Here is a 22,207-nt window from a genome sequence, read left to right as displayed (position 1 = left end):
AAAGGCGCCACCAAATAAAATGTATTATTATTATTACCTGTCAACCGATTCACCTGAATGAATGAATGAATGAATGAATGAATGAATGAATGAAAACTTTATTTAACAGATTGCAGAATGGGTACAATACAGTACGGCTCAATACACACAATTGTTAAGGGGATGCAGACCTGAGAAAGACGTTTGTCTTGTTTCCATCAGGGTCCCCCATTTTCAATTCATATAGACATTTATGACATACACAACATACATGACATTTATGGCATAGGTATTTAGTACTGATACATTTGTGACATAAACGGTATTCAAATATACAGTACTGTTACCCCTAGATCCTGTCAGAGTATATACATATGATGGGGAGGGGACTGAACATTAGGAGGGGGTGGGTGGGTGGGAGAGAGATATACATACGGCGGGGAGGGAATATATACATGCGGTGGGGAGGAGACTGTCTATTAGGAGGTGGTGGGGGTTTTGGGCATTTACGGTGGCCAGTTTCGAATTGCAGCCTCCCGTAGGTGCTCTTTAAGAACGGTTTTGAATGTGGGTAGGGATTCACATTCCTTTACAGCTTTGGGTAGGGCGTTCCACATTGATGTGGCATAATTGCGAAACGTATTTAGTCCCTTGTTTGAGCCGAATCTGGGTTTAACATGATTTGTTGAGCTTCCTCTGGTGTAGTGGTTGTGGTATTCACTGACCTTTGGGAAGTATTTTGACATGTACATGGGTACCTTAGTCGTATAGTGTATCTTGTAGACCAGGCCCATTGCAAGTTGCTGTACTCTGTCGTCTACTCTAAGCCATCCTAGGTTGTCGAAGTGGGCAGGGGTGAGGTGGGTTCTGGGGGTAAGGTCAAGTAGTAGTCTGACCAGTTTGTTTTGTGATGTTTGTAATTTTGTTTTAAGCGCCTTTGAGGTGCTTTGGTACCATGAGGTGCACGCATAGTAGTAGTACCCTTGAATGAGTGCTCCTGCCAGAGTCTTCAGGGTATTCTTGTTTACCAGCAGCGTTGCGTTGTTATTATGGGCTGAGCCGCCACGCAGGATAATGACGCCGCGCGCACACGCGCGCGCGGCCCCGCGCGCATGCGCATATGTTCCCTCGCGCACAATAATACACTTTGTTTGTATAGCCTTTCATACAGAAACTGCAGCTCAAAGTGCTTCACAACAGAATTAAGACAGGCATAAAATGAGCACATAAAGTGCAGACATATAAAATCAGTTTTTCACATTAGGATCTAACATCCCAACAGGCAACCTTGTTTATGGTTTGATTCAGTTTTAATATAAATAATAAAAATAAAGAGAAGATTAATTAATTATCTACTCAGTCCCGAAGTTTGTGATGTAGATATGGAATGTCCCGGGTTGCTGCTGTTTGCAGAGTGTGTTGTTGTCCGGGGGTGAGTGGTGGTGGGTGGGGGGTTGAATCAAAACAGTTGTCAATTCGGAATTGACGGCTGTTTTGATTTGGCCCTTCGTTCGCCGTCGTTCACCTTTGGACGGCGGTGCACTCTGTGGGCAGCGGCAACTTGGGACGTTCCATATTTACATCACAAAGAGTCCCAGACTGGTTGAAGACACCAGCCTATAGCGGCTATTGTTATGATAATGCGAGGTAGCGCCGCAGGTAAACACAACGATCCGAGCCGAGCGCAGCGCGTTCTCGCGAGCGCGTGCATGTGCGTGCACGCGCTTCTGCTCAAATCTTTAATACTCAGTGAGGTACCACTGAGTGGTACCCCGTGCCATGAACAACGCATGCCTGTTTACCAGAGAGGAGATCCGGTACAAGAATCTAGTTCGTTGGTTGACTTTTTTTTATTACATTGGATGCCATTTTGTCACAGGAAAGATTTGCCTCTAGGATGGAACCCAGGTAGGTAATTTCATCTTTCCTTGTGACAATATTGTCACCCACTGCAACTGAGAAGCCATTGGTCTTGCTGAGTTTGTTATTTGAACCGAAGAGAATGGACTCTGTTTTGCCTATGTGTAATGATAGTTTGTTATCAGCGAGCCATATGCAGATTTTGCCCAGTTCCGAGCTGAGGGTTTTTTCAACCTGCAACTTGTTCTTGTCAGAGACCAGCAGGGCTGAGTCGTCCGCAAACAGGAACAAGTTGCAGTCACAGGCTGATGACATGTCATTTGCATAAACTCAAACATAACTTTACATTTCTGAATCTTACTATGTCTGATTTTCGCTCCTCATCTTTCAGATAAATTAATACATATTTTGACATAAGAATACATATATTCCAAAAGAGGGAATGCTATTTTCTTATTGTTGTATCCTCCTGTGAGAATGAGCATATAATTTTAATTGTTTGCCAGATGATTGGACAGTAATTTATTGAATTTCAAATACAATAAACTGTTTAGAGGTTTTCATGTATCGCACACGAGATACTTTCTTACACTTATTTGATGATTCCAGGCACATTGTAATTTTTTATTTTTGCAAAAGACTACAAGTGACAGGATGCGAAGAGAAGACTTGTAGGAAATGTAGTTTTCTGGAACTATGAAACCAACACAGATCACGGTACACACTACAAGTACCACAATTCACCACTCTACTTTCTGCCTGGAAGAAACATGGCTGCGTACTGTTCATCAATGGTATTTTTATTTACGTTTCATGTCTTATCGCATTTAAGACAGAGGGAAGCAGAACAAGCGTGTGTTCGAATCCGTCTTGCATAAAAAGCACAAGTTGTTGTTTGAAGGTTTTTTTGTGACTACTACTAGACGTGGACAATATATAATTTGGTCGAAAAACCACGATAGCTCGCTCTGGTTTCATTTCTTCTGTCACGCCGCACAGATTTCGCATTGAAATTGAACCACTTTGCTAGCGTGCTATATCTCCAAAACACATCTAAATCAAAGCTATGTGTAGCCCCGTGAAGTCTTCTTATTTCAGAGTCAGTCCAGCCACTGTCAACAGAGAACTGGGGAAGACCAAGATGAGATAGCAACGTTTCAGACGAACGTCACGCGACGAAAATACCGAATAATAGGAACCGAGGTCCTGAATAATTTCAACTACAACGGGAGTGAAAACTCACACAACAGCCAGGCATCATCATGTTTGGCAATCTTTTCGAGGAAGAAGAGGACGGTTTTCCTCCCAGTCCTTCGGGGGGCAGAGTTGCGAAGGGGGGAGACGAGCCTCCTCCTCCCCGGGGAAGAATCAACCTCAGCGGCATCAAGAACCAGGGAGGGACGTGTTACCTCAACTCTCTGCTCCAGACTTTACTGTTCACACCCGAGTTCAGAGGTGAGTGACATTGATGTGCTGACTGATTGGCCATTACAGTCTGTAACATAGTCTATGGATTGACCACATCATCATGTCAGACCGGGGCACGTAGATTCGGGTGGGGGACTAGCCCCTTACGTGACTGCGATGTGCAAGCCTGGGGTTCACATCGCAGTCACGTAAGGGGCTAGTGGGGGACCAAAGCAAATGTCATATTTATGTTATGATTAATTGAAAATGGGGGACCATGATGTAAACAAGACGAAAGTCTTTCTCTGGTCTGCATTATGTGTATTGGGCTGTACTGTACCCATTCTGCAATCTGTTAATAAAGTTTTCAATCAATCAATCAATCAATCAATCAATCAATCAATCAATCAATCAGCTTGCAAGGGGATAGAATCTTTGTATGTTTACTAATACCAGTAATGGATTATGACAGTGGGTTGCCATCCGCTGCATAATGTATGGAATTATCTCGCAATTGGAACACAATTTGTACATCTTTATAATATGGAGATAAGAGAATACCAGTGATGAATCAATTCAAGACTTTCAGTAACATAACTAACTATATAAAACAAATCAATATGAGAGAGAAGACGAGGCCCGCAAGTGAAAGGCCTACCATTATAGCCCCAGGGTCTAAGTAGTCTTCATTTGGCTCTGATCTCTGCAGAGGAGCTGTTCAGTTTGGGGCCAGAAGAATTAGGATACCTGGAAGACAGAGACAAGCTAGAGGCCAAGGTGAGTGTTGCAGTCAGAATCACACTCCTACACAGAGCCTGAAATGGCTCTGCTCAAAGTGCCTTATAATTCTTACAATTTACACACCTCCGTGACCAAATTAGTTTGAAAGAAAATATGGCAAGAACTTTGAATTGCATGTATAGCTATAGCCTATAGTATTACAAATAACCAAATATTAAAGGTCCCCTATTGCTAATGTAAATGTCTGACTGAGAACACTGAGAAAATGTGACATGTAGTCGTTTCTGCAGTTCAGCTGTGACAAACACCTCGTATTGAAACAAGCCATTCAGAATTGCAGCCGACATCGACAACAACTGTGTACACAGTGTATTATCAAGTATAAATAAAGATTGAATGAACTGACCAATCACAATACACTTGACTCATTGCATATGGGTGGTCCTTGACTACTGTGTCTCGGTTTTTCACAACGCCGGCTTGCTTATAAACCTTCTCTTTTGTCATGTAAACAGTTCACTAAAATATGTTTCTGACATTTTCGGTGATTAATAGGATATGCAATTACTGGATCTTAATTCATATTTGATCTGGAATGCCTAGTGTAGTTTGACAGTTTTATCCGAATTTCCTAGGCCAGATGCCTCTGTACGCTCGTTTAAAGTTACTGGCACAGAGACAGCCTGTGGAGAACAAGACTGAAACAGAGTAGAGGCATGCTAGAATGCATCATCTGAGTGTTGTGTTGGGGACTTCAGAGACCCATTAACTTGTTGAAAAGGAGTTTAATATGGGACCTTTAAGCTTGTCTGAACCTTTTTGAGTTCAGACTATCTTTTCTGCAGAAATAAACTATACCTTTATGGCTGCATTCATCATCATTTCCATGGATACGAGTGACTAAACATGGCAGCACAGACGCTGTGAAGTGAAATTATTGTAACTTTTTCAACTCATAAAGTAGACTCAAAAAGATAGGGGTAACAATTAACATCAATAGTTGAACTGGTTAGATTGCTTCAGTCAGACCCTCCTTGTCGTCTCCAGGTCAGAGTGATTCCACTGGAGCTCCAGAGGCTGTTTGCTCGTCTGCTGCTAGTGGACCAGCAGAGTGCCTCCACTGCTGACCTCACCGACAGCTTTGGCTGGAACAACAGTGAGGTGTGTGTGTGCGTATGTGCATGTGTGTGTGTGTGTGATACACAAATGCATGTGTAAAATGGAGACTAAGCGTGTTAGGGATGGGAATTTGAAGGCATGTCAATATTTGAATTTGATTGAATATTTGAAAAATTGGTTAACCAGATATCATAATTCACCCCCCCCCCCCCCCCCCCCCCCCCACACACACATACACACACAAACGGAGCAGGCTCAAAATGTGTCGCAGCCTCTTGGATAAATAATATGTGCACTGAACAAGAAAACAGCTAATTTGCCAATCATAACTTTTCTGGTGTAACTTTTCTGGTTAATTTGTGTGCGTATGCATGCAAAACACAGAACAATCTGCTACAGTGCAATCAGTCACTAGTTACTAACATTAGCCACAACTACTAACGTCTCACAACTACAAACATAGCTGGCAAGTTAACAAATCTCAAGTGCATATTTTATTAATAGATTGCAATGTAAAGAACTTGCTCCACAGTTAGGACAGCCGAAACCCGAACAATCTTTCGCTGATGACTAAAAACACACTTCTTCAATCAATATATGAAATTAAAATAATTTAAAATAATAATAACACTAACCTTCTTACTGTCCTAAACCTCGCTTTGGATACAAGCGTCAGCTAAATGACTAAATGTAATGTGAAGTGAACCTACCATTGTGGCTTTTCATCTGAAACCTCTAAAGGAGCTCATAGAGGGAACATAACTCCCCATATAGCTCCAGAGCTCAAATAGCTGCCTGGCTAACGTCAGCAAGCAAGCTGAAGCCTCCCCAGGAGCTGGTATAGAAAAAAGTGTCACCATCCAATTAACAGCTGCCTCTCTTACATCAGTGTGTAGCTTCTCAACCATCATCACACATCTCCGTCAGCAGCATGGCACACAGTACAAGTTTCACTTTCAGTGTAGCAGTTTTGCCTTCAAAATAAAAGTGTGAGAAAGTTCAGTTGCCACATTTCCCCCCGTATACCTACGTAATTTAAAATAGTCGACTATTCAATTAACCGTGCCCATCCCTAGTGTGTATATATGAGTCTCTTGGCATGCGAGTGGGACAGAGATAGGAAGGTTGAACGCTTGAAAATAAATATCCAGGGCGGTCAGGTGGCGTAGCGGAGATTGCGTTCGTCACCAAACGCCGGAGACGCTGGATTCGCCTGTTCGAATCCAGCTCACAGCTCCGGCGTTGTCACCAGCTTGGCTGGCCGTTCACACTAATACAATTGGCTGTATTAGAGGGTGGGAAAGCTGGAGGGGTGGGTCCGGGTCGTTGTAAACGGCGACTCCTACAGTTCGGTCGGGGCGCCTGCTCAGCGCGGATAGGATCTAAGGGGGGTAGTGTGATCCTTCCACACGTTACACCCTCTCAGTGAGAGTCCGCGCTGCCAGGTGAAAAGAAGCGGTTGATTGGCTAGACGTGTGTCGGAGGAAGCACGTGATAGCCTCCACTCTCCCAGACCGACTGTGGGGGGTAAGTGCGCAGCGACCAGGAAGCGTGTAGCTGTTCCGCAACAGTAAGTGACTTCCGGGGTAGGCCTGATTGGCCCCGACAGGCACGTGACGCGCAACTTTCTCTGCCGCGCGGCACGCTCCGCGGAGCCCTTACGGAATTACGTAACCGTCCAAATACGCCATGACTCTCATTCGGCGCTATAGCTCACCTGGCAGAGCAGCGGTCCTGCGATCCTGCGGTCCGTTGTTGGTGAGTTCGAATCCCATCAAATCTTTTTTTTTTAACGTGATTTTTTTTTTAACGTGTATTCTTTCGCCGGTTAAGGTTAGGCATGGTTAAGGTTAAGGTTAAGGTTAGGCATTGTTTCGGAGTTGGTTAAGGTTAGAACGGTTAAGTTTAGGCGCTGTTAAGGAGCTGGTTAAGGTTAGAGTTTGTGTTAGAGAATGGCAATATTCTTTCTATGGTTAAGGTTAGGCATGGTTAAGGTTAAGGTTAGGCATTGTTTCGGAGTTGGTTAAGGTTAGAACGGTTAAGTTTAGGCGCTGTTAAGGAGCTGGTTAAGGTTAGAGTTTGTGTTAGAGAATGGCAATAGACAGCCTATTTCCGCGCGACAGCTCTCAGCAGCCTCGTTGCGCGTCCTGAGTTTGCCGCGTCACGTGCCTGTCGGGGCCAATCAGGCCTACCCGGAAGTCACTTACTGTTGCGGAACCGGTACACGCGACCAGGAAGGGGATTGGGAATTGGCATAACGACTAACATTGGGATGGGAGAAAATCGGAGGAAAATGGAGGGGGAAAAAGATCAATAAAAAATAATAATAATAAATATCCAATTGCTGAGCTGAATCTCTTCTCTTCGACCCGTTCTAGGAGAGTAATCAGCACGATGTACAGGAGTTGAACAGGATTCTGTTCAGTGCACTGGAGAACTCCCTAGTGGACACCAGTGGTAGTACACTCATCCACCGTCTGTACCATGGGACCACTGTCAACAGCATCGTCTGCAAGGAGTGTGGTAACGTCAGCCAGAGACAGGTGTGTGCAACTTTCATAACCTTTTTCTTCATCTGTCTTACTTACTGCCTCTGTGTACATGTTTATGGATGTCTTCTTGTGTACCTTGGTATGGATGTGTGTGTGTAGGCGGTAAAGATGTAGCCATTGAACAACTTTACTGATACCTCTGGATGGGGTACTATTACAACAATATCTTTATCACTGTAAATATGTTTCAGTGACTATGATTGCATACGGGTTATCCATTCAAAGTGGATCAAAAGTGTCTGCCCCCCTCCCATGTCTTTAGGAGGATTTTCTTGACCTGACGGTATGCGTGTGTGGCATGTCCAACCTAGAGGGGGCGCTGTGGGACATGTTTGTGGAGGAGGAGATGTTTGAAGGCAATAACCTGTACCGATGTGTTCAGTGTGACCGGCTCGTCACTGCCGCCAAGGTCAGTATGAGATCTTGCAACTCTTCGTTGCCACTTCCATCAGAAACCGTTTCGGTCATAACCAGTAATACATAGACAGCTTTTTCCCCATGGTGTGCAGGACTGCCATTGTGGGCTATGCATTAGGAGTGGGGGGGAAGTCGATACAGCAATATATTGTGATATTATATCAATACATTACCTTGCTATTTAAAAATAATAAATATATATATTCCATTTTACTGTAATAAAAATGATTGGAATGTGGTGAACAGGCCTATCCTATTAGATAAAACAGATGATATAGTGATGATATATGATATAATAATTTTATTGCAGATGGTAACAAAGTTTTCAGTTGGGGACATAATTAATAATAAAGTAGCTGTTAAAGTTGCTGACACTATGCAATTTGTTGCACATTGTTTTATGTACAATTGGCCTGTTTGTGATGCACACAAAGCCTAGCTTAGCACAAATGAATGGAATGACGGACCACTAGCTTAGCTTAAAACCCTGGGCCCTCATTTATCAATTTTCCTCAGAAAATGTTCTATTTCCACACGTAAGCACAGAATTTAGAATGTGTGCACGCACAAAAAAAAACAGGATTTATCACACTTGCGTACACAGGTCCTACGCACACCTGTCATGATAAATATCACCTTGGTCCTACGCCGAGGCTCGTGCACACTTTCACGTATTTGCATACCAAAACCGCCCCGATTAACCATATACGGTAATGGAACACCCCCATGAAATGTGGAAAAATGGACTAAACCGAGGGAAGCGTGTTATGAGACAGGCTGACAGACGTGTACACGTACGGTGATGTCGGATATGATATCTATTAACCATTGCTGCCTGGGCAGCGCAAACACTAATAAAGACCGTGCTGGAATATGACTGCCTTTTTCCGTTTTGTTTGATTAATACCCAGGGATTAAAGTTCTCCTCAATTTTATTCCAAATCGCGACGGATTTTCCATCAATTTTCTACCTGCTGCATATGATTTCTAGAGGCATACAATCTATTTTGATGTCAGTATTGGGTAGCCTATATAAACAATAATACGAGAGCATATACAAGAACAATGAATCTCACTGCCATGTATGATGTAGCCTGCCTATGTGATCAATACAAACTGAATTCCATCATGTTTGTGTGCGGGAGCTCACAAGGTTGTTGTCACAATGGGTGGTACAGTAATAACAGTCTACACAATATCACGATGGACCATGCCATGTAGCCTATGTTCTATTATGACATGATCTGTGACGATGACGACAAATGTTCTAGAATGTTTGATTATGACAGCATGCCTATGATCAATAAAAACGCGAACTTGAATCCCATCATCATATTTACATAGTCTGTCCACTATCTTTATTACTTTGTTATTCCCCCCCCCCCCATCTATGTAAAGCGACCTTGCATGGGTCTCTTGAAAGGCGCTATGTAAAATGAAGCTATTATTATTGTTGTTGTTATTATTATTATCATGTCTGTGTGCTGAGCTCAGTGAAGTTTCAACGGAGCGAGGTAATCTATTCTAATCAACAAATTGAAGTAGAAAGCATTCCGTTGTGGCCAATCTTATTTGGAAACATGACACGTCGCTTTAGCCTATATTCTCAAATTGCATTTAATGGCTGAATGAATGAAAACTTTATTTAACAGATTGCAGAATGGGTACAATACAGTACGGCTCAATACACACAATTGTTAAGGGGATGCAGACCAGAGAAAGACTTTTGTCTTGTTTACATCAGGGTCCCCCAACTCGAGTCCTCGATATCCTCGCGGACGGACCAGTATACCTTTATATCATATCATATTCATATTCATATCATAGTTTACTCTATCAGCCTACCAGCATGTAATACGTTCTTTGTTAGAACTCAACTCGTTATTATTTTGCGCATAGATTGCAGAAATACGGGGACGTTTTGATTTAGGCTTTGACACAGAATACAAGTCATGATATCACCCACACGATATATGCTCTGTGTCCAGAGCATGTATGCTTTTCATTCATTTAAGACACATTTATTGCAAGGGTTTTGTATACACATACACTCAACAAATAACCTCTGTCTGTTCTCGTTGCAATGCGTTTATATCGTGGGTGTTCATATGACTTGTATTCTGCTTACCGCTTCGGGGTTCCACTTATTACGTTTAACAATGGCAAAGCCTTTTAAATATAATCAAAACGTTCCCGTATTTCTGCAATATATGCGCAAAATAATAACGGGTTGAGTTACGCGGAGCGCAGTCAGTGCTTATTTCCGCGTTGTAAAAATATTCTACCACCGGGCGCCAACTACGCATGGTCCGACCTGTGCTTAAATATACGCACAAAGTCAAGCACAAGTTCAAATAGATAAATCCCACACTTTGCTTAGGAATGGTCGTACGCACGGCTTAAGCACATATCTGTGCGTACGTCAGGTTGATACATGAGGGCCCTGGTGTTTTTGGCCAACAGCTAGGCTAGCTGGTCCGAATCTGCTTCCCTTCATTTGTGCTAAGCTAGGCTAGCTTGCAACCGAATAGCTTTCTACTGAACGCACAGAGAGCAAATTGGTATCTTATCTTCTGGAGAAGACTGTAATCGCATTTCCCATAATGTTGGCATGTTCCTTTTAACCCTTTGTAGAGCCGATGGAAACAATATTTGATTTTAAACGCATGCAATTAATATCAAAGTAGCGGTAGGGACAATCAGACCACCGGCACTACCATACATGACGCCCGTCCTCTTCTCCTTCATGCTTCAGTCTGCCAAGCTAAGGAAGCTCCCTCCCTTCATGACCATGTCCCTGCTGAGGTTCAGCTTCGACTACGCTAAGTTTGAGCGCTACAAAGAGACGGGACGATACGCCTTCCCTCTCACCATCAACCTGCGGCCCTTTTGTGAACAGGTAACTGGGCAGATTGAGATGCACTGGCCGCGCATCTCAATTTAAATAATTTAATGGTGGTCTTGTGTAGCTGACCATCTTGAAATGTGACACTAACGCGGTCAGGGAATTGATTCCCACTCGGACCACCCGTACAAAAAAAAAAACTTACACACTCTAACCACCTAATGGTCTATGTCATATTCATGTGAATTATTTTATTATATCTTCTGCTATTAGTGTCTCTTTTTTAATAGTTTCCTTCACCTCCTCACAGACAGACGGAGAGGATGCTGACTACACCTATGACCTCTTCTCTGTGATTATCCACAAAGGAGGTTGCTATGGCGGCCATTATCACGTGTACATCAGAGACATCGACCAGCTTGGCCAATGGGAACCACCGGTGAGAGATTGGGGGGGGGGGGGGGGGGTGGAGATCATGGGGTGGAAGCGAAAATGATATGAAAGGTGGGGAGGGTTAAAAGTTAAAACTCTTTGGTTTTAAACACGAGTTGCTGAAAACAGTGAGATATGTTTTGTGTCAAAGTTTGAAGGTTTTTCTGTATGTAAGAACAAGTAAACCTGTTTAGTTCATGGAAATATGGAGGCGTGCCATTGTTTTAGATAAATATGTGAACACCTCTGTATATTGTGCTCAGGAGGAGGACTCCAAATCCAAGTCTCAGAACAAGGTCAGAGAGGTCAACGTGAGTGAGCCTAAACTGGAGAAAGACGACCCTCTGTCTGTGCTCACTGCCATCATAGCCCAGGTATCACAACACAACCAGTCTCTTTTTTCCCACTGCATTCTGCCACGTCTTACATGTTCAGTATTGTAAATCCATCACCATGGCAGTAGCATTGTGATTGTGACGAAAGAGGTGCTGTTCCCCATCTCTACCACTAGGAGGCATCCAAGAGTGTGCTGTTGGACCAACTGGGGCAGAAGCTGATAGACAAGATTGGTTCATCCTGGAGCAAGACGTTCAGGAAGCGCTACGGTCCCATAGGAAAGGTGGTTGGCGTTGCTATAGTAACACCGGTGCTGGTGTACTGTACTGTTGTTTCTTTTACTTCTATTGTTCACTTTTATACACAGAGTTATCCATAATCTCACATGGTTTTCCTTAAAGTCATATTTGATCAGCAACGTCCTGAAAGTTAGATCTGAATTTCGTTTCGACGGTACAGGCTCGCGCAACACTGCTATATATATGCGATAACTATCGTATTTATATGATAAAAGCAGCTTGCTTGTTACAGGCACAGAAACGGCCCATTGAGAACAGGACTGAAACAGAGGTATAGAGGCTGCTAGAATGAGAACAGGACTGAAACAGAGGTATAGAGGCTCGTAGAATGAGAACAGGACTGAAACAGAGGGGTAAAACCCTCCACAAAGGGTTAAAGGAACATGCCAACATTATGGGAAATGCGATAACAGCTCTCTGTGCGTTCAGTAGAAAGCTATTCCGCTGCTAGAATGCAGTGTTTTCCTTCAGCAAAAAAACCTAAGACATGTTTAGCAGACCTCAAAGACCTACAGTATATTAACTTGTTGAGAAGTACTAAAATACGTCCCTTTTAATAACGCGTTTCTCTAACCGCTCTACTGTCATTTCTCCTGCTGTAGTTCCTACAGTCCAACAACGATGTGTTTATCTTGGTGTCCAACGGCACTCAAGTGGGACTGAAGGCCAACCCACCCAGCCCGGTGACGGAGCCCCCCAGCCCGGTGACAGAGCCCCCCAGCCCAGCAGACCAGACCGTCAACCCTGATGCCACCACATCTCAGGACCCGAGAACCGCCGGTACCCAAACAGTATCTGACCAGGAACCAGAGGTATTATTTAGGGTGTTTTGTGTGTTCACATTTTAGCATGGATGAGACAAATGCCAAGGTCCAGGGATGTTGCCCATCCCTTTATTTGTGAAATAGTTAACCCACCTCAGATGATATAAATATTGATCATTTAAATTCATAGTATAGATCATAATAACTAATGTCAGACTGATGCAAGTTACATGAAAAAAATATATATAAAATGCTATTGTAACTTGCATCAGTCTGATACTACTTCCTATAATATATATTATGGATTTCAATCGTATTTACATCAGCTTACAGAGGTGGGTAAACTACTGTATATTACTAAATACCACTGTATACTAATTACTAGGGCTGTCCCCGACTAAGGATTTTTTTTTTTAATCATTCCATTTGGGCTGTGGGGGTTGCTTAATGTCTGAAGGAGTCGACGGAAGGCTTCTTGTCCTCTGCAAAAGCATGTAATTGGTCCACTGATGGATACATCTTGATATTTGTCTAGTCTAGTGTGTTCATTAGATGGGTGAAATCCTCTTTCAGTGCCTCTGTGCCTGTTTTCTTAGGCAGTTAGCCTCTGGTATGCATGCCATTAGCGTTAGCCACGCTTCTAGGCCTCTTTTCTTTTGGAAAGAATGATAAAAAAAATATATTATATATTAAATATATTAAATCTGCAGATCGGCCAAGAGGGAGGGGCGCCCCAAACAGGAAGTGCTCATCCATAATCCGTCCGGGCACTCGCGATCGGTAGCCGGCCCCATCTCAACACACTGGATAATCAATCGCTCGCCCTAACTCAATAAACAACGTTATTTGGACGTATATAGTATTAGTATTATACAACCTGGAAATGGTTCATCAGGATCAACATCCCATAATCGAAAACTGTCTACTCCACGCTCATCCCCCAACGGCACGAGGAACATACGGTAAGATCCAGCGTTATTTTCTAACGTATTCCATATAAACTGCTCTGATGACCTATGACCCACACTAGACGAATGGTATAACGTTGCCCACGGAATTATAAACGCCCCCTCGCCCATCCGGTCAATATCAGATGATACGTAGTAACTTCTAGAACCACGTCCAGTTGAAATTTTTCATCTGGCAACGATCGCTACCAAACTGTATTTGATCATCAATATAATGCATTTGGAGCTATAAATCAAGTTCTGGAGAAAGCTGCAGAAAACGATAAAAACATACTTATACTTTAGACCATATTTTAGTATGAATATGTGAATGAAAAAGTATATCGTTGCTACACCCTGAACAATGGATATAGGATATTGAATGGGCCATAATAATGGCAATTTAGCAATAGAATTTAAAAAGTTATAGCCCTGCAAAGAAGGGGAACTTCTCCATAGACAAATAGAGCTGGCTAGGGATGGTAAATTATGAATTTGAACCATGGCGATCAAATTGTTAAAGGAACACGCCAACATTATGGGAAATGTGCTTACCGTCTTCTCCAGAGTCAGACAAGAAGATGGATACCAATTTCCTCTCTGTGCGTTCAGTGGAAAGATATCTGGCTGCAAGCTATCCGTTAATTTGTGCTAAACTAGGCTAGCTTGCAGCCGGATAGCTTTCTACTGAACGGGAAATCAGTGTCTTATCTTCTGCCCCTTTTCCACTGCATGGTACCTACTCTACTCTACTCTACTCTGCATTTTCGGTTTTCCATTACCAAAGTACCTGATACCAGGTACTTTTTGGGTACTTTTTTAGTCCCTGCTCTGTCGAGGTTCCAAGCGCGTGCCAAGCGAGTAGAACTGGTACCAGAAAAGTCACGTGAAACACTGCAGACCACTGATTGGTCAGAAGAGAGACGCGTCACTCGTTGGAGAGTCTGAGGGAGTCTGAATGAAAACAGAAAGCCGCCATCTTTAATGTCTCGCATAGGATTTCATTATGTTGTTTGCAGCAGGCACAAGTGCAATAAACAAAGGATACAGTCACTGTGTATTCTGCCTCATTTATTGATTAAACAAAACCGACATCAACACAATTTGCCACAGAGCGGAGAGTTTAGTCTCGCAAAAAGATCGCTGACTTGTTAAGGCTTAAGCTTGTTGTTAGGTTAGGTGCTAATGTTGTGCTAGCGTTTTAGCATGGCTATCGTACATAGCGTGATCAATATAACTCGCTATTGGTTGTTTGTATGAGTAACGTTAATGCTAGTAGAATAGACACAACGTGAGGTAATCACCATCCATTTTAAACCGGTTATTACCTAATGCTAACGTTAGCAAATAGATGCAAGACTGGTAACGTTACATCTTTGTTGTTAGCCTAATGCTAACGTTAACGTTAGCATAGACAGCCTAGCTAACGTTAACGCTTGTAGAATAGACACAGAGGGGTAACGTTAGCGTTAGCAGAATAGACACAACGAGAGTCTTGTTAATGTTGTTATTGATTGATTGATTGAAAACTGTGTTTACTCTGGCTTGCGCCTAGCTCACGGACATAGCTATACTGGAGCTCTCACAGAGCTATGGAGCTCTCAGCTGTACACCAGCAGCCCCGCCTCCCCACACGGAGACAAACTGAGTACTTTATTTTAGTACCTGCAGTGGAAAAGGAACGAAGTACCAGGTACCTAAAGCGAGTAGAGTAGAGTAGGGTAGAGTCGAGTAGGTACCATGCAGTGGAAAAGGGGCTTCTTGTCTGAATCTGGTAAGCTAATTTCTTATAATGTTTGTGTTCCTTTAAATAAAGACTTAACATCTAAATATCAGTTTGTCCACCCGTCTGGTATCTCTCCCTCTTCTCTCTCTGCAGGCCATCCACTGGTTTGACCTGAATGACTCCACTGTTACCTCCATTAGGGAGTCTGACATAGAGAAGCAGTTCCAGGGCAAAGAGAGCGCCTACATGCTGTTCTATAGGAAAACCCAGTTGCACAGGCCCGCTGAAGGTGATCTTTATTCATTTATATTTATCCTTTGTTGTCATTGAGGGAGACCCTCTTTTTCAATGGTGCAGAGTGTACATGACATTTGAGGTTACAAAACACACACAATCAATTTAAAATGTCCAATAAATCAATCGCCAACACAGTCAAAAATAAATACAGCTCATATGCAATAGCACATCATAGAAAGCAATTACAAGTGAATGTAGGACGGTTATTAATTAAGAATCTAAAGCCTCCAATAGAGACAAGAGTACTCAGTTTTAGGTCATGTTGTAAGAGATTCCATGAATCCACTGCATCAATACAAAAAGCAGTCCTTCCCAGATTAGTTGTAGCACAATGATGCTGATAATGATGTGCCATACAGTGGTCAAGATAAATAACAATAATGATAGCAATGACAGTAACCACAACAGAAAATGCCAGGTACACACAGCATGATGGACAATGGTCTTCACAGTTGCTCAGCAGTGCTAAATGCAGTGCAGGAATGACCTGAACCCGCTGTTTTGTAGCTGTGGCTCCTTCTGTAGCAGGAGGCAGTAGCTCATACACACTGAACAGAGGGTGTGTTCTGTAGCAGGATGCAGTAGCTCATACACACTGAACAGAGGGTGTGTTCTGTAGCAGGAGGCAGTAGCTCATACACACTGAACAGAGGGTGTGTTCTGTAGCAGGATGCAGTAGCTCATACACACTGAACAGAGGGTGTGTTCTGTAGCAGGAGGCAGTAGCTCATACACACTGAACAGAGGGTGTGTTCTGTAGCAGGAGGCAGTAGCTCATACACACTGAACAGAGGGTGTGTTCTGTAGCAGGAGGCAGTAGCTCATACACACTGAACAGAGGGTGTGTTCTGTAGCAGGAGGCAGTAGCTCATACACACTGAACAGAGGGTGTGTTCTGTAGCAGGAGGCAGTAGCTCATACACACTGAACAGAGGGGGTGTTCTGTAGCATGAGGCAGTAGCTCATACACACTGAACAGAGTGTGTGTTCTGTAGCAGGAGGCAGTAGCTCATACACACTGAACAGAGGGTGCGTTCATGTTGCATTGTTAATAATGGTCAGTCGTCCCTACGAACACAGTTGGCAGTGTTCAGCGGTGGGAAGCCGGGGGGGTATGAGTCCTGGTCGACTCCTACTGGTTGGTCGGGGCGCGTGAACACTTTAGGCAACCAACTTGCGCTTCCGCGTTTCTCTGATTGGCCGAGCGCCTTCCGCGTTTCTCTGATTGGCCGAGCGCTAAGCTCCAGGAGAGAGGAGAGAGGCTGAAAACCTGCAGTTCTTGCCCGACTGATGGGAGCCGAATCCCGGATCCGATTTTTCTGATGAATACCCCCAAAACATTGAGGTCCCGAATGCATGGAAGTATTGATTGCGCCGTAACGAATCATTAAAAAAAGATACCGTTAACTGGAATATGTTGTGCCTTTACACATATGTTGGATTATGTAATTGGTTTGTCATGACAAACAAATAAAAAAATCGCGATTTACCCGGTGGCTACAACAACACACAGTGACTACATGCGTGTTGTTGTAGCCACCGGGTAAATCGCGATTTTTTTATTAGTGGGGGGGTTTTCAGCCTCTCTCCTCTCTCCTGGAGCTTAAGGGGGGAGCTTAGTATTCCTGCCTCTGAGGAGCACGTCGCGGCTCATGCGCATGCGCACGCTCGGACAATCGGAGCAATTCAGAGCAATGCGGAAGCGCAAGTTGGTTGCCTAAAGTGTTCACGCGGTCGGGGCGCCTGTTCAGCAGGGAGGGGATCTGGGGGAGATGGCATGAACCTTTGCGCACGTTGTGCTCTCTCAGTGAAACTCCTGAAGTGGCTGGTGACTCCACATCTATTGGAGCAAGTCTACATCCTCCCCAGACCAACAGTAGGGCAGCGCAATGACCAGGAGGGAATCGTAGCTTGGTAAAAATATTTTGATATTTCCATTTGCAGCCCTGAATAATCCCCTGTATAAAGTTCCCCCTCACCTGGTCCAGATGGCTCTGGAGGAGAACATCAAGATGCAGCAGAAACGGTACACACACACACACACACACACACACACACACACACACACACATACGCAACACATTGTGATTTACTTTCAGTACAATGCCAAATTAACCGAAAGTCCATTGTCGTTTATTTTACTAGTAACTAACATGTCAGTACTTAACTGTTGTGTTCTTTTTACATGCGTCCGTGCACCTGCCGTACCGGTACTTGTCCTGTTAACAGTGAAGAGTTTGAGGCCACAAATAACAGTGTGGAGCTCCGGCTACACCTGGCGCCTTCCTATAGGCTGGAGAACGGAGCCCTCCATCCAATCAACGAAGAGACAGGCGGGGCCACTACCCTCGGCTTCGACCGTAGAAAGACGGTGGGAGACCTACGGTTAGCTATATACCAGGTATGTACATCGTGAATAACGTTAACTCATCTATTTATTAGTGTTTGGGGATTCTATAAAATTACTACTTATTCATCATAGCTGAATGCTATTTAGTATTCTATTTACTGTTTAGATGCAGGAACTCTGGGAAGGGGATATGGCTCTGACTGTTGCCAGGAGTCTTCCAGCCGGTCTTCATCTCTACAACACTCTTACAGGTAAAGCACACGGTATTTCCCCACACCTAGTCTCGCATTGCCATACCGCTCTCCACACTACGTTAGCGATGTGCCAGCGACCTGAGAGAGGTCTGGCTGAACCTATTATCATTCCACTATATGGGAACAAAAACTCTCTGGCTTCTTTTGTATTCCTTTAAACCAATCACAATCATCCTGGGCGGCACTAAGCCCAGCAACGGTGCCCTTGCAATTTTTTTTTATCGCAGATAGTGAAAGGGGAGGAGAATTCAGATGAGAGTTCAGATGGATAAAAGGGGAGGCTTCCCACTCCAAGACATTTACAACAAGCGTTGCATGGGTAAGGCTAAGAGAATAATCAAAGACTCTAGTCACCCAAACAACTGCTTCTTTGAACTGCTGCGGTCAGGCAAGCGATACTGGAGTCTCATGGCCAGTACAGAAAGACTCGGAAGGAGCTTCTATCCCCAGGGCCCAGGAGTTCAAAACTTGTAATCCCCATCTGATTGGATCAGATTTGAATTCATTAATTTCAACTCATTATGAATTGAAAATGGGGGACCCTGATGTAAACAAGACGAAAGTCTTTCTCTGGTCTGCATCCCCTTAACAATTGTGTGTATTGAGCTGTACTGTACCCATTCTGCAATCTGTTCATTAAAATTGTCAATCAATCTATAGGGATTCAATGTTTTGAACTCCTGGGCCCAGGCCATCAGGATGCTCAACGACAATAACACTATGTAACAAATAGGGATGTCCGATATTATCGGCCGATATCGGCATTCAAATGTGATATCGGAAAATATCGGTATCTGTTTTCAAAATATTTCTTTGGATTATTATTATTTTTTTTTTTTTACATTTCTATAACCTTTATTTACCCAGGCAAGCAAGTAAGAACAAATTCTGATTTTATTTATTGTCAAAAGTATGCATAATGTTGTGTTAATTCCACAACAAGAGATATGTAATGTTAATTACCTGAAATTATTACCGGTATCGGTTGATATTGGTATTGGAAATTAAGAATTGGACAATATCGGTATATCGGTATCGGTAAAAAAGACAATATCGAGCATCCCTAGTAACAAACCATCAAATACACTCACAGCACACACATCCACACGTACACACACTCACATTAACACTTTCAGTGCCGTTCACGTAGATCTACGGTTCTGTCGTCCGATCGTTGAGTGCCGGAAACGTAGATCTACGTTTCTGTCACGGTATTTCTTTTATCTATATCCATTCATAATTCAGCGGGGCACCTTGTGCATACTGTTCTGAGTGTATCTTAGCTGACAGACGGTATTTTACCGCCCTCTAACGCCTTCGGCCAGTAATGCACCCGGTTAGAAACGGGTTCGTTTATTTTCTATACCAAGCTGTGGCGTGGGGGCGGGTCCTAAACACTCCGGCAAAACACACGCTTATAGGGATGGCTTGGACAACTGACCCCGCCCGCCCGTTGAAGAGCAATGCCCAATAACGTCGGAGGCACGATCGCTGTGGATAACTGGAATGGCGATGAGATTATTGGATTTTTTTTTTCATTACTTCAGAGACCAGGTAAGACCAGACTATATATGAAAGCTTGCGTCGATCAGATATTTATTTCTACTGCGATTGAAGCTATATGTGACCCAGTCTGGTGATGATGCCTACAAGTCACCAGGGTGAAATGACAGACAGACACAATAAAAAAAAAAAAAGTTTTTTTTTTTTTTTTTTTTTTTTTTTATATAAATACAGTTCGAGAGTTGAAGAACATATTTAGTATAACAGCGAACAGATATAATAACTCTAATTGTAAGAATTCTGTGTTTAAAAAAGGCTGGTTTGAAACAGTTTGTCCTCTCTCCACAGAGGAGAGGTGGGGGCTGGGTACATTTTAGCATCTGAATAGAGCTGCGCGTTGGGATTCAGATTCACTGAGCCAGGTAAAGGCATTCACACAGAGAGAGTCATTAACGTTAACAATTGACGCATTCAGGTGAGGGTAGTTGTCCACGCCCCCCCCCCCCCCAAACTAGCTGAAATGTGAACATCTTTAAGAGGCATTTTCTCCCCTTGAGTAATCTAGACAACAGACTGCTCTACAAGATTTAAATGAATATATGATATTCAAAACATTCTCAGATTTCAAAGTATGACACATCATTTGAAAGCTTACATTCTGTACTTTCACAATCTGGAAAAATCTGGAAAATGAAAATATAGACATGTGGGCTAAAGCACTGGTCGCGGTCACACTATGTGTCTGGCTGTTCTGCCGTTGGGATGCAGGAGGGGGGGGGGGGGGGGGCGCCGGTCTAAACCACATTGCATGCGTGCATCACAAAGGATAATAGTGATGATCTAGCGTTGATTTCCGGAAGATCCGATAATCAGGCGAAAAATTTCGTGTTTATTGAATTACACAAAAACACTGTTTTTGTGTCTTTTCCCTGGAATTGCTCAGAAGCGGCCGGACTATGTTCATATTCAAAACGGTATCAAACGGAAATGTATGGATGAAAAAATAATCTGTTTTTTGCACGTTGACCAGAAGTAGCTCAATGAGACTCGAGGGCGTTATTAGACCCATAGCGATACTATAAAATATAGGTTTAGTTCTACAAACTACAACTACGTTTACATGGGGTTAATGGGCGGCACGGAAGTGGTCACTTCCCGGAAGGGCCGTGGCACTCAATGTGTTAAAGGAAAACTCCAACATTTTGGGAAATTAGCTTATTTGCCATCTACCCTGGAGTTAGACAAGAAGATGCATACCTTTTTCTTCTCTGTGCATGCAGTAGGAGTAGGAAGCCGTTGGGAACTAGGCTAATGGAGGAACCTACTTCCAGTGACTGATGCTAGGCTAACGGTGCGCGTCTTCCTACTCCTACTGCATGCACAGAGAAGAAAAATGTATGTATCTTAACACTCCAACATTTTGGCAACCCTGGAGTTAGACAAGAAGATGCATACCTTTTTCTTCTCTGTGCATGCAGTAGGAGTAGGAAGACGTTTGGAACTAGGCTAATGGAGGAACCTACTTCCAGTGACTGACGCTAAGCTAGGCTAACGGTGCGTGTCTTCCTACTCCTACTGCATGCACAGAGAAGAAAAAGGGTATGTATCTTCTTGTCTAACTCCAGGGTAGATGCCAAATAAGCAAATTTCCCAAAATGTTGGAGTTTTCCTTTAAATAAACAACTCACTGTAGCACCCACTTTACCCACTTTAACACACTTTATATTGATTGGTAAAGAGATTTGCACTACAATTCATACCTCATTGCACCATAACCAAGTTGTACCTCATCCAATTTCTGCATTGTACTGTATACTGTATTGTATTGTAACTCAGTTACTAATTTTTTCTACTCTGTATTGTATATATGTATATTGAACACTTTTTTTTTTACACTTTGTTTACGTACGTTTGGCTTTCTATTTTATACTTTATCTATTTTTATCTAGCACACTCTCAGGAGCATAACAGAAAAAAGCATTTCATATAAAAGTATTCTGTATGACAACTAATAAAGAAACTTGAAACTTGAATTCCTAAATAGTCGGCCAATGGCATGATTATTATGGATGGGTACCGAATTCGGTACTTTTGAGGTACCGAACCGAAATACGTCGGTACTACCGAGTATCGAATCAAGTGAGATACCGAAATTTTCTTTTTTATTATTTTTTTTTCCTTTTTTTTTCTTTTTCTTTTCCTTTTTTCTTTTCATGTCAACGTTCATACGCACAATATATGCTTACCTAGGATTTGACTTGATTCAACAACAAAGCAGTCGGAGCAATGGCAAGCAGAAAACTGTCGAAATTGTAGTTATTTGAAGTTTGGATTTTTTTTTCACGACTGAGGTAGGTAAATTAAATTTCTTGAGACTAA

At 43.0% G+C, this 22,207-nt stretch overlaps 1 protein-coding gene across 1 annotated transcript in view; it reads left to right on the top strand.

Annotated features, from left to right (window-relative positions):
* Positions 1-2,615: 2,615 nt before the first annotated feature.
* usp40 (ubiquitin specific peptidase 40) overlaps positions 2,616-22,207 on the top strand; it is a 58,416-nt gene continuing 38,824 nt past the window's right edge. The window contains exons 1-14 of the mRNA XM_084309987.1: positions 2,616-3,294; positions 3,956-4,023; positions 5,035-5,148; positions 7,485-7,649; positions 7,921-8,067; positions 10,831-10,974; positions 11,231-11,359; positions 11,616-11,726; positions 11,864-11,971; positions 12,590-12,799; positions 15,578-15,713; positions 17,666-17,747; positions 17,951-18,122; positions 18,238-18,322. Coding sequence (XP_084166113.1) covers positions 3,102-3,294; positions 3,956-4,023; positions 5,035-5,148; positions 7,485-7,649; positions 7,921-8,067; positions 10,831-10,974; positions 11,231-11,359; positions 11,616-11,726; positions 11,864-11,971; positions 12,590-12,799; positions 15,578-15,713; positions 17,666-17,747; positions 17,951-18,122; positions 18,238-18,322 — 1,864 coding nt within the window. The 5' untranslated portion in view covers positions 2,616-3,101. The remainder of the gene's footprint in view (positions 3,295-3,955; positions 4,024-5,034; positions 5,149-7,484; positions 7,650-7,920; positions 8,068-10,830; positions 10,975-11,230; positions 11,360-11,615; positions 11,727-11,863; positions 11,972-12,589; positions 12,800-15,577; positions 15,714-17,665; positions 17,748-17,950; positions 18,123-18,237; positions 18,323-22,207) is intronic.

The sequence above is a fragment of the Notolepis coatsorum genome (genome assembly GCF_963971535.1).
Source record: "Notolepis coatsorum genome assembly, chromosome: 3".
In the NCBI taxonomy this organism is placed as follows: domain Eukaryota; kingdom Metazoa; phylum Chordata; class Actinopteri; order Aulopiformes; family Paralepididae; genus Notolepis; species Notolepis coatsorum.
Note: the sequence above shows the minus strand (reverse complement) of the source record. Positions and strands in the feature narration are given on the sequence as shown.